Source organism: Dipteris shenzhenensis, chromosome 8 (genome assembly GCF_047967505.1).
Source record: "Dipteris shenzhenensis isolate YYH24624 ecotype China chromosome 8, Dip_SZ_1.0, whole genome shotgun sequence".
In the NCBI taxonomy this organism is placed as follows: domain Eukaryota; kingdom Viridiplantae; phylum Streptophyta; class Polypodiopsida; order Gleicheniales; family Dipteridaceae; genus Dipteris; species Dipteris shenzhenensis.
Window position 1 is genome coordinate 198,868 of NC_141603.1, and position 13,694 is coordinate 212,561.

Here is a 13,694-nt window from a genome sequence, read left to right on the forward strand (position 1 = left end):
ACAAGTTGGGCTGTCCCCACGACGGTCCAAGAGATCCGATCCTTTGTGGGTTTGTGTCAAGCATACAGCTCGCACATGGAGGGTTTCTCAACATACGCAGCCCCTCTTACAGATTTACTCAAGGATGTAAAGACATGTAGACAAAAAGTTCAAGTCACAGGCAAAGATTTGTAGGCCTTCCACGACTTGCAATGGTTGGCCACGACAGCACTAGTTATGAAGATCGCCCTTTGGGATGATCCATTTCTGGTAATCACAGATGCTAGCAATGTCGCCCTAGGAGCAATTTTACAGCAAGAGAAAATGCCTGTGGCATATTACAGCAGAAAGCTTAATGATGCCGAAAAGAACTACTCAGTGTATGATAGAGAGCTCCTCGGTGTCATCTAGGCATTAAAACATTGGAAGCCTTTCCTATATGGACGGACTAACACGGTGAAGATAGATCACTAAGCTCTTAACTGGCCTCAGACAATGCCTAGTGCGCAATGGAGCAATCGGCAGCAATGGTGGAGCCAGATATTCCAGCGGTTTGAGGGAATGATCGAGTACGTTCCTGGTAAAAACAATCCCGTTGTAGACGCTCTCAGTCGGAAAGGTTCTATCCAGACTATTGAGCAGGCCACTGTGCTCGAAATCAATGGAAAGGATCTTGATAGCATGAAGACACAGTACGCGGAGCCAGCAGAGTTTGGCACGCAGTTCCAGTTAGCCACGACGCTTGCTCCAGGCTATTACTCATTAGAGGATGGCTGGCTTTTCTATAAGAAAAGATTATATGTACTCAAAGACAAACGGCAGTTGCTTCTTCATGATGCCCATGACGCCCTTACCGGTGCCCACATAGGTATCAGTAGGACTTTGGAGAAGTTAGAGCGCTATTTCTATTGGCCAAAGATGCGGAAGGACGTATACGGCTATGTTCAGAATTGTCAAATATGCCAAAAGGTCAAGGCTTCCCACAAGAAAGCGGCATGCTTACTTATGTCATTGCCAATCCCCGACGGTCCTTTTCAGGACATAGGTATGGATTTCTTGGGGCCACTTCTAGCATCCACAGGTACGCGTAATACTCAATGTCTTACTATTGTTTGTCGCTTTAGTAAATATTGTATGCTTATTCCCTGCAAACAAACGGCCAGCGCTGAAGATGTAGCTCGTTTGTTTATTAAGTATTGGTATCCCACAGGGACTCCAAGTTTACGTCTAACTTTTGGTGAGCCTTGTTTGATAATTTTGGTACTAAGCTGTAGATGTCCAACGCTTTCCATCTGCAATCGAACGGTGAGACGAAAAAGTATAATGGTATGGCATTTGCTATTTTGAAATCATATTGTCATGGTGCTTAGGGAAAGTGGGAGCAGTTTCTTCCGCTTGTGCAGGCCATTCTGAACGATACCTATCCTTCAAGTATTGGTCGCACACCTTATGAAGCGGTGTTTGGAAGGCGGTTTACCTTACTCCTCACCCGGATGGTGTCTCCATCTCTTGAAGCCAACAAAACTGCCGAATCAATGGTAGAGATTACGGAGTCCGTGAAAAGCCGCATCGCTAAAGCTCAAGCATCGTATACGCGGCATGCTAACAAATCCAGACGAGATGTCCAGTATAAAGAGGGTCAATGGGTGTATTTAGGCATTATCAAGCAAAGATTGAAGCAGGTGGGCAAGCGATGCCCTAAGCTGTCCTTCAGGAGCTTCGGACCATTCCCTATTATTCAAAATATCAACGATGTCTCAATGAAGTTACGCCTACCAGCAGACAGTTGGACTATGCACAATGTGTTCCATGTAGCTTGGTTGAAGCCATATTTTGGACCTCCTCTTTTAGAGATTTCCGACGAGCAACAACCTGAAGTTCTTGATGAAGCCGAAGTTTTGTAGCCAGAACATATCTTTCTTCATAAATTCAAGCATGGGTCAGGACGCAAGATTTGAGAGTTTTACACCAAGTTCGTGATCGAGGTACCCATGAAGCAGTGTGGTTGGACGAAGATTTTTTCCGGGAGTTTTCCCAGTTATGGGCGGACTACTTGGAAGCAATGAACTTACCGCCAAGTTAAGGATGAGGGAATGTCACATGCACCCCTGCACTTGGGTGCAAAGTGACACACTGGCTACATCAATAAGTCCGTAATAGTTCCCTAATAGTAGTTTTTGTCGCAATCTTCTTGCACAGCCTGGACAGCCTAGAAACAAATTGCAATTTCCCTGGGACAGCTTGGAAACTCATCGCAATTCTTATAGCAGCCTGGAAACACCTGGAAACAGAACGAGAACAGGTGACTGTAGCACAGCCCGTAGGACCTGGAAATAGAATCGCAATTTGCAAAAGACACCCTGGCAAAAATCGCAATCTGCAACAGGCATTGGATCTGGTGCGTCTTCTTCTAGCAGGCCTTGGATGCACTGGTACTGGCCCTGGTTGGTGATGATTTCCTTTGGTAGGCTTTGGAAGCCCCTGGTTAAATGCGATTTTACTCTAGCAACACCTGGCAGGCTCTGGCAGCTCACAACTGACAACTTGCCTCCTTTTGGAACTGATTTGGCCAACTGAACCCAAAATAAGAGCTCTGGGCCCTTTTTGTAGTCCTGTGCTAAAATTAGCAATTTTTAATTGCACCACTCTTTTGGCCCCCCCGTTGCGCACTTTGGCCCTAGGAATTAATTGCCTAGTAACTGGGCGCACATTCACTATTTCGAAGGGCCCACTAGGAATTTTAATTCCCCAAGTCTCGCCCCATGGCCAGACCCTCGTGCCCCAGAGGCTGAAAGCAGTCACGCAAAAATTATAGGAGTCGCAAATCAAAAGTCCCATAATTTCACGTCCTCGTGACAGACCCCCTTTTTGAAAGAAGGCAAGCGTCCGCGATTGCCAAAGATTACCTGCAAAAGAATACCAAGCTGAAACACTACAATGTTTGTTAGGCAAAAGACAAGCAAACATTCCACATACATGCATACAAGCATACATGCATTCACAAACAAAATGTTCCCCATGATGTCCGATCCACCTCATGTATGGCCATCCCTAAGGACCCATTGCCAGTGGTACATCATGAGCATATGTAAACACTTAATGCATGCACATAGATACTCAGACTATACTTCCCAGGGATAGTTCATGCATGCTTTACTCACCTATGGCCATCTCTTCAGACCCACACTAGTGGTACATCATGAACATCCAAAGTACGTGAGATATCAAATCCAAATCTGAGTGGACAGCCAACCATGCCGCCAACAGATCACCAACAATGCATATACGATTTGTAGAGCTGCAGATAACAAATACGTATAGCATTGCAAACCAAGCGACTAGTACACCCAATGTGACTAGTACAACACGTACATCGCGGCCAACGATGCATGACATAGATCACTTCCAGGAATTGCGCATCCGGAGCCAAGGTCTAGGGGAATCCATTCTCTTTTTGTCGAAACCACATGATAAAAAAGAGCATTCCCATCTTGTCGCATCCTCATGACAAGAATAACATGCATATTTTACTGAAACCTCATGGCAAAAATAGCATTCTTATTTTCGTCAGAACCTCATGACAAACATAGCAATCTCATTTTGTCGAAACCATGACAAAAGAGCATCTAAAAGTAGCAGGGAAAACACCATCTTGCAAACCGTATACATCGTCCAGAATTGGATGCCAAAAAGAGTGGCAGACTCTGCTATACAAAATTATTTTACAAGTACCTGTATACCGCGCTATACAAAACCAGCCGTAAATAACCCGCTGTGGAATTAGGAACTCTTGCCCTTTGGAACATTTTGTGGCTCATCTGTGTTACTAGATGGCTCCTTCCTCTTACGGCGAATTTTGCATATTTCCCAAAGCAAGGTTACCTGTTGCTGCATTAGGCATACTTGTTTGTATCCCTCGGGCTGCTCCAACATTTGCATACATCATGTTCTGTCCCATGGGCTGTAAACTAGGCTAAAACCCAACTATTTGACTAGTAGGCATTCCTGAAAATTGGGCTTGTGGGCTGATAATAGCCTGAAACACTGAACCACCTCCGAAATAACCTGGCTGCACCGGGTTTGCCATAACTCCTTGCTGTCCGGAAACCATGGACTGAAAATTATTACCTTGAGTCGGCCCCGGAATCCTATTAGACTGGTGCTGACCATAGGGGATTTGAGAGGGCTGATCTTGAAAGCTGACATGTGGTCTCTTGTTAGCTTCAACGTCCCTATCCCCATCATCAAGCTTCCTTTTCTTCGGCTGCACATCTGAGCTCATCATCTTCTGGAAGCAAGGATGCTGTGTGAACTGCATGAAAGACTCATGAAACCCTGCATCTGTGCCTTGAATAGTTCCACATCCTCCTCATCCGTCCGATCATCCTGATGCTCTGCAACATGCTGGGTCTCCTCTCCTGCACCCTAGTCACCATCAAGAGACTGAGACATCTGCTCTTCCTCCTCCGTAAGGCTCACGGATCTCTCCCTATGTGCACGTCCTCGGGACAACATGTGGGTTGATTTTCATAGATGCTGTGAAAACATCTAACAGCTGCAAATTTCTCACAAGCTTGAGGGCATTATCTGTGAGGCAACCAAACATTTGTGGCATAATTAATCAGCTGGTTTGTAACCACTGTGTACGTTTTATAGACACCATACCTTGAGCAACAAACTTCATATCCCGTATCACAAGGCATTCACCCTTATGAAATACAACTCTATATTTCTGCCTCTCTGTTATACACTGAATTTTAGTACTCCAAGACAATTTCAGATTTATGATTTCAACAGCTGCAATGTCACGTACTGTACTATTGACTATTTCCACAGTTCAACTTGGCTTCTTATGCAATGGAAAACACCTTCCCGTCTTGTCATCATGTGACTAGAAGAAACTGAATCAAAAAAACAAAAATTCAATAAAGCTGCATCATACCATTTGTGGCAATATCTAAGCTTTTCTTTGTCCTACTACCTCCATAGGCCTACCTGACATATCCATGAGCATTTTCACATCCTTCTCAAGTGCACGCATCTATATAGCCACAGCTACACACATTTTATTCTCTTGCACTACAAGAGACCTTTCCTATCTGAAGAGTGATTTCTCTTGTACCATATGTGAAACCACTATGTGCTTTTTAACGACTTAGACAAAGGAATTTACAGATATATTTTGCAGACTTTTTCAAGATGCCCATAGATGCATGTTGGAAAGGCTGCTCCTAGACAGGGAGAAGAGAAAGAGGTACTGCTGCTGCTCCAGAGGTGAAGAAAGGGGCAGGTTTCTGCCTAAATCTGTAGAGAGAGAGAGCACTAATGACCATAACCTCAAGCAAGGGGGCACCCTAACTAAAATAAATAGAAATGTAAGTGAAAAATTTACCAAGCAAGTGGATATAGCTTGAAGATTGAGTGACAATATGACCAATAGGGTGGAGACTCACTAGACTATGACAATATTATCAAGCAAGTGGATATAGCTTGAAGATGAGTGACAATATGACCATGAAAGAAAATAGGATGGATATAGCTTGAATATGACCATGGAAGAAAATAGGGTGGAGATTCACTAGACTGTGACCTCACACATACATAGGTAGATTCAAATATGGACGTGCGAAATTGCTGCAACATGAAAATGCCATTGACTACAAGCTCTCCTAGAAATTGAGAGTGCACACGTGGTACATGCAGCAACTGAATTGCTCACATTGATTCCAAGGTTTTGATACCAAACCCTCATCTAAAGAAGTGGGGAAGTGTGAGAGTGAAGCCCTGGTGGCTTCACACAGAAGCTTGGGCCTCAACCCCCTCCTATATGGCCCATTTAGTGTCCCAGTGGAGGCCTATCACACTTCTGGGGACTTGTTACAAGATTCTGGCCAAGGCAATCAGCCTCCGATTGCAGCCCCTTCTCCCTGATCTTATTCATGATACTCAGACGGGATTTGTGCATGGCAGAAGCATTTTTTATAACATTTTCTCTTTCTGGGAAGGTTTAGAGTGGACCATGCAGAGTGGCCAGAATCTAGCCAGATGAGGATTGGGCCAGGCTCAATAAGAGGGCCAAGGCCTACATAAAGATGGCAGTGGAATGATGACATGCTCTCTTGCATGATGTGAGGGAAGAGGTGCTAATATCATCCTCGCACTGGATGCAATACTAACTTCTAGCTCATTTCCCTAGAGTGTGTGGAATTGTGAGTGCTTGCCACCTATATTAGACCATTGACTTGGTGTGATGTGGCACCCATCCTCTCCATCCATAGTGGATGAGTAATGTTTTCTGACTCATCCTTCACATGTGGAGGAAACATCAGTGACTTCAAGGCTTGACTTTCTTCTTCTTTTCAGATTCAATGCGCTTCCTGCATTCATAGATTTCATTTTCAGGTTTCTGAGTAATTGCATCTCTTCTTTTTCTTTTCAGAAATTTTATTGGCATCAAACATGTTGCCAGCATTGTTTTTGGGTTTCCCCGATGTCTTTTTTGTCTTTCTCTTTGCCTTGTGATGGCTAGCAAATGCTTGATCAGCATTAATAGGAGTCCTGTTTGCACGGTCTCGCTGCTCCTGTAAACAATAAACTGACAAGCTGGTCATAAGTGGCTGGTATTAGTTGTAAACCCTTAGTAAGAATTAAGAAGTCCACTGAGTGTAGTAGACACAATCTGAGGTTTGGCACAAGTTTATTAATGTTTAGCCAAATGTTCCTTTAAATCTTTGACCTTAGTCAAGTAAGCATCCATGGTTTCTCCTTTATCCATCTTCAAGTCATCCAACTATCTTTTTTAAAATGCAACTCTTGCTTCATTGCTAACCTTAACAAGCAAACTAATGTATCTTAGAGGTTTTGCATGACCGGATATGAGGAATTATGCCTCTTTTCACAAACAAAGCATTAAGGCATGAGCATAGGAGGAGCAGAAGTGTTGGAAGATGAAGAAATAGAAGCATTGCCACCCCCTGAAGTGATTGTACCTCTGAAGTGACTGCAGGGTACAATGGTAGGTACAACAAATGGCGTCTTGCGTCTAGTTGCAGAAAGTTGCACAATTTTGAGGAGTTTTCCAAATGTTTTTGAGTTTGATCTCTAATTTAAGTGTTGTGGGCTTTGATATCAATCCTAACATGGCGGCGAGGATAATGTGCTTCTTTTTGGAAACTAAAAAATTTGTATAAGATATGTATTGCAGCTCTACAATTGGATGCTGATAGAAACTCATCATAAGATCTTTGTATAGTGTCTATTCATGCATGCGTTGGGGTGTGGTTTTGTGTGCAAATGTGTGAGCATTCATTTATAAAATGGACTGCTGGGGTTGACCATGTCAATGGGGATGTCATATTAGACCGTGTTTGCATTGCATGTGGAATTGATGGTTTTTAACTTTGTAGGTGACTATCAAGTTTTGAAAACCACACTATTTGTTTTGCTTTTACACGAGAGTCTGGGCACGTTCCTGGATTGATAGTTCTCTTAACCTGCTGATGTGAAGATTACGCTTTTCAAGGGGGACATGTTATTTTGTTAGTGTTATGTGTGAACATGACTCTTCAAATGTTTTGTTTTCAAATGCTGGAACTAAGTGAGCAACAATGCATTTGAATGTGAAAGGTCATACTATGTTGTAACTTTCATCCGGTGCCAATGTTGCCAGTAAGGCATGATGCCAAGAGTGTCTAATTACTGCTACGCCCAACTTCTTTTCACAATTCCTTTTGGTTTCTCTCCTGCTTTGCTGTCTTGTCTGGTCAGATTGATTTCAGTGATGTTTGTTCTAAATCTTCTATGCGGAAGGCCTCCTCTTGTAAGGCATGGCTTGGTTCTGATTGTTGCTGTGTTATATCCTTTGATTGAACAGGGTGAAATGGATTCCACAGCAGTGAATGTTGATCTTTCAGGGAAGGTTTTTTTTGATTCTGTTGTACAAAACTATTTGCCCACAAAATATAAAGCAGCACCTGTGAAGCTTGATTATATCCATGGGGAGGCCAAAATACATGGTTCTCTGCTTCAGCCGTAAGTGATTTTGGAAGCCCTTTTGCAATATTGTACTATTTATTTTCCAATATGTTTTTCCTTCTATAATTACATTTCTTTGGTTGCAATACATGTTATTTATTTATCAACATGTTTTCCTTTCTATGATTACCTTTTCTTTGGTTGCTTTATGAGCACATTCTTTTTTTTGACGAGGCATTTGTCGGTTATTTGTGATGGAAAAAATGTAGCGTATTTGATATCAAATGGAATGCTCCTGAGGCTAAAGGAACCTTCAGCGGAGTTCGTGGTGACATCAACATCTCACATGAAGCAATTGTTATAAATTCTGCTGCTTTCAGCTTTGATCTTTCAGCCAAAATTCACACATTGTACCCACCTCCTCTTTCTGACAGGGAACATAGATCTGTAGACATTAGACCTCCACCGCCTGAGATTGAAGGATTGGATGTTGATCTTCGTATGCGGGGCTTTGATTTTTTGGGGTTGGCTCCTCCAACCCCTCCTGGGACAAGTTCTGCTGAAGGTATCCATACGAGGGTTACAGGACGTGCCAGATTTCAGGGCCGTGTGGTTAAGTTACAGGAATGCCTGGAGAACGTGGTTGTGCAGGGGAATAGTGATGAGAATACATCCATAGAGATGAAAGAGGGTAGGGAGCAAGAATTGTCAGGTGTTACTGGAGAAGTACTACTATCAGGCTTAAAGCTAAATCAGCTTTTGGTAGCTCCCCATCTCTCCGGCAGCATGGACATTTTCCCATCAAGGTTCAAGGTGAATTGCTGCTCTCAAAACATGGAAGGTGTCATTCAAAATCCTGCAAGAAGAGCAGTTAGGATTTATTTTCCTGGTTAATGGTTTGGATATACTGAACTCACATTGCGAAAAATGTTTTCAATCTTTTTGATCAGCTAGTATAAAATGGCCTTCCTATTCCTTACTGGCGGTAGAGTCAAATGTCTTCATTTTTTATGATGCACTTTTGAGCTTTGAGAGGACTCTTTCAGCCACAATATATCTTCAGTTAGCTCTGTGATTTGATGGTTGTTGCTGTAGATCCTTTTGTAATTGCTTGAATTTTTTTTAGGGATGTAAAATCTTTTGCCTTTGAGAGCCGACAATACTATACTAATACTAAAATCTTTGGTGTAGTCATACCATTTAGGTGTAAAGTCTTTGATCCAAGTATAAAAGCAGTGAAATAAGGATGCCTATTGTTGCAAAGGAGATCCTTGAATTCAGAAAAATAATGCCTTGGTTGTACAGATGCCAGGCTGTGGGCAAAAAATCAAGCATAGGGAAACCGTGTATGATGTAGTGAAGTGCTTCAATTGTTTGGCAGGCATCTTGTGAAACACTTTGTTCAACACAGATTTGCACTGCTTCAAGATAGCTTCTTGCTTTCAGGCATTCATGAAGGACACAAAGCTCTATCTTCTCTATTGGGGGTTTTTTCTATTGCAATGTTTTCTCATAAATTTGTCAGGCTGAATTAAGCAGGTTACTCTCATTTTTTCAGCCAGGTGCATTTTAAAAGCAGTTTTGTTGAGAGTTGCTTTCTTGGGAGATAGTAATGTGAACAGTTTTGACTAGAGCAACTGTGTCCTAGTCTTCAAAAAGAGGATCAAGAACTGCAAAGTAACATTGAAAAGAAAGATGCTCACATGCCAGAGTTTGAGTACTATAGAAACCCTTCAGCTTCAAATGTATGATGGCTACGAAAAGTGCACATAGGAAGCATCCATGCTGTACTGGAAGGGGGGCGGCCGATCCATTTGGATACGGTGACTGACAAACCATGTGGGATGGGTGTCATATGGAAGATCCAGTGCCAACCTCGGTAGTCTCTAGTGAGGTAAGGCCCATACTTTATGGAGGAAAGTCATCTGGAAGATGGCATCGACCTAGAGTGGTGTCATGTTGAACTCTGCCTGTACTATTTGATGTGGGACTGAGGGCTTGCTCCAAATCATCATGGAACCCATAATCACTTGTAGCTGCTCAAGTCTCTTCCACTCTGTCGCTGAAAGGTCGCTCTTCCAGAAAGGTGCTGCGTACATGGCAGCCGGCCTCACTAGGGTGTCAAAAAGCCAGCCCTTCGTCGATGGGTCCTGGAAGTGCGCCTGAACGCACTACCTCTCTAGTCGGGCCAAAGCTCCCTGCCCACGTGTGAGTAGTGATCTCGCCGCATACACCATCTTGTAAACTGGCCCTGTGAAGACTGCTCCCAAGTATGTGTAGGACTGCACTATCTCTACTGGCTCACCTCGGTAAGTGAATCTATGTCTGTGTATACAGCACGTGAGGTGTTGAAGATCATAACCTTGGTCTTCCCAAGGTTGACTGTCAAAGTCTCTCTCCCTGCAAAACACTCTATTGTCTCTAGATGTCTCTGCAGCTCCTCTGTTGAAGATGATATAAGGACTGTGTTGTCCGCATATAGCAATATCAGTATCATTAGGTTGGCCAGTAGTGAACCCTCGCCTCCTAGCTGCAGCATTCTGAAGTTACTGTTTAAGCCTATTTGAGCACGGTACAGTGTGTCAGAAGGTACAGTGACTGGAGGGAAAATTTTCTGTTTTGCTGCAGATTTTTTGACAGTAAAAACAGCACTATTGTGAGTGCTCCTGGCTCTTGATAGAGCAGGTTTTCTGAGAAATCAGAATTTTATTTAGTCATTTTTTGACTTACAGGGAGTCAGGTACTTTCCTTATCTGATATGGCATCAGGGGGAAGTGAATCTTCAATTCTGAACATAAAGAAATTGGAAGGGGCACACAATTATGCATTATGGGCAGAACAGTGTTTTGAATGTACTTCTGCTAAAGAAGATTTCTAAGCCCATAAGGGTGAAGGGTGTCAAGCGATCTGGGATGTCAGATGATGAGTGGGAGGAGCTTGATTTGTCCGCTAGGGCTGCTATCATGCTTACTCTCAGTGATTCTCTTGTGTTCAATGTTCAGGCTGAAAAGACCTCTTATGGCCTATGGCAGAGGCTAGAAGAGTTGTATGCCCAAAAGAGTTCAGCTAGTAAGGTTTATTGGTTAAAAAAGCTTGTAGACCTTCGCATGAAGGAAGGTACAGCTATGACCTCACACTTGAGTGAGTTCAATGCCATCTTTACACAGCTTATTGCACAGGGATTGAACCTTGATGAGGAGTTCAAGGCTACTTTCTTGTTGTGTACCCTCCCTGAGAGTTGGGACACTTTCAAGACCACCCTGTCTAATTCAAATGTCACTCTTATGTATGCTGATGTGGAGAGCTCTCTCCTTATGGAGGAGATGAGCAGGAAGAATAATATGGGCAGCAAGTCTTCCAATGCTTTGCAAGTACAAGAAAGACGTAGGACTCAGCAGAAGGGGATATCTGCTGGCAAGTCCAAATCCCGCAGTCAGTCCCGTGGCAAAAAGGATATTGAATGCTTTTACTGTGGCAAGAAGGGACATGTGAAGTCTAAGTGCTTCAAGTTTATACGGGATCAGAAAGCCAAGAAGGCTGAGACAAAGGATGCAGGCAGTGGAAGCAAAGGTAAAAGCAAGGCCAAGGCAGATGACTTGGATGCAGTGAATGTTGCAGCAGAGGACAGTGAAAGTGACAGACATGATGTTTTATGCTCTTCTGCTGTAATTGCACATACATTGGTTATTGATGGCCATGACATGCACACCTGGCTCTTGGATTCAGGTGCTTCTTTTCATGTTACTCCTCATAGGGAGTGGTTTACTTCCTACACAGGTACTCATAGAGTTGTTCACCTTGGGAACAACTATGCATGCCAAATTGCAGGGATTGGCAGTATACAGATAGTATTCCCTGATGGACGCACATTTATGCTTGATGGTGTTCGTCATGTGCCGCAAATCAAGAAAAATCTGATTAGCACTGGCTTGTTGGATGACAGTGGTTACCACACCACATTTGGGGATTCCAAATGGGTGATTACTGATGGCCAGGGTGTAGTGGCTGAGGGTTATAAGAGTGATACCTTGTACCCTCTTTATGTTTCCAGTGTAGGTAATCATGTTGTTGCCATAACCGAGCTGCCAAAGGTTTCATTGTGGCATAGCCGGTTGGGACACATGTCCGTTAAAGGAATGCAAGAACTGTCACGTTTGGGTTATCTGCCGTCTCTTTCATTTTCAGATTTGCCTACTTGTGATCATTGCATATTTGGCAAGCATTCTATGACTCCTCATAAGAGGAGAACTCCCCAAAATAGAGCACCGCTTGATCTAGTGCACACTGATTTGTGTGAGATGCCACAGCTATCACTAGGGGGTGCAAAGTATTTCATTACTTTTATTGATGATGCCACAGGCAAAGTGTGGGTCTATTTCTTGAAGCATAAAAGCGATGCCTTAGATGCTTTCAAGAAGTTTGTCGCTCAGGTTGAGAATCGGACAGGTCGCAGGCTGAAATGCCTCAGATCTGATAATGGGGGTGAGTATGTGTCACATGCTTTTGTACAGTTTTGCGAAGCTAAGGGCATTAAACAGGAACTCACAGCCCCTCATAATGCATCTCAAAATGGTGTGAGTGAGCGGATGAATCGAACTATTCAGGAGAAGGTTCGATGTATGTTGTCTTATGCTGCATTGCCCCATGGCTTTTGGGCAGAAGCCGTGCAAACAGCAGTTCACATAATTAACAGGTCGCCGAACAAGGCTTTGGAGTTGAAAGTGCCAGAGGAGGTGTGGTCTGGCAAGCCACCTTCATATAAGCACTTACGTGTGTTTGGCTGCGAGTGCTTTGCTCATGTACGCAAAGAACTCCGCACCAAACTGGAGCCAAAGTCTTTTAGATGCATCTTCATGGGTTACGGTGACGAAGGTGAAATGGGGTACAGATTATGGGATCCCGTCAAACGGAAGATTATACGCAGCAATGATGTCATCTTTAAAGAGGATAGTGTACACAAAGAACCCGTGCAACCTGTGGAATACAGGAGGGTTGTTTATGATGATGTCGGACAGCAAAGAATGCCCATTAATATGCAGCAGCAGGCTGCTGTAGATAACCCTGTTCAAGAGGGTATACAGGCTGAAAATCAGCCAGACAATTTTGCCAATGATGCACCACTGGATATGCCAGCAAATGGGGCTGTAGAACAGCCAAATATGGTGGTACAGCCACCCGTCATGCATGACGAACAGGCTAGACAGCAGCCTAATCCGGAACATTTTGTTAGGAGGAGCACCCGTGTACAACGGCCTCCTGACAGGTTTGTTCCAGGAGCCAATAATGTGGCTGATTTTATCATGCTGACAGATTGTGGTGAGCCTTCCAGCTTCAAGGAAGCTATGGGAAGAACAGAGAAAAGGAAGTGGGAGAAAGCCATGCAGTCAGAAATGGACTCCCTACTTCAAAATGATACATGGGACTTGGTGCAGCTACCTACAGGTAGCAAGTGGGTTTACAAAGTCAAAGTGGATTCAAATGCTTTACCGAGGTATAAGGCCAGATTGGTTGCCAAGGGATTTAAGCAGGAGAAGGGCATTGACTTCGATGAGATCTTTTCCCATGTAGTCAAGATGACTACTTTGAGAGCAGTGTTAGCTCTTGTTGCTCATGAGGACATGAATTTATGTCAGATGGATGTGAAGACTGCTTTTCTTCACGGAGATCTCCATGATGAGATCTACATGAGTCAGCCAGAGGGATATGCGGTTAAAGGGAAAGAGCAGCTTGTGTGTAAGCTC

General features: G+C 43.5%; 1 protein-coding gene across 2 annotated transcripts in view; it reads left to right on the plus strand.

The window, feature by feature from the left end:
• The window catches only part of EMB2410 (embryo defective 2410), a 231,310-nt gene that overhangs the window by 44,817 nt on the left and 172,799 nt on the right, over positions 1 to 13,694 (plus strand). For both annotated transcript variants that reach the window (XM_087378591.1, XM_087378592.1), the window contains exons 9-10: positions 7,853 to 8,010; positions 8,223 to 8,766. In XM_087378591.1, the coding sequence (XP_087234717.1) occupies positions 7,853 to 8,010; positions 8,223 to 8,766 (702 nt within the window). The remainder of the gene's footprint in view (positions 1 to 7,852; positions 8,011 to 8,222; positions 8,767 to 13,694) is intronic.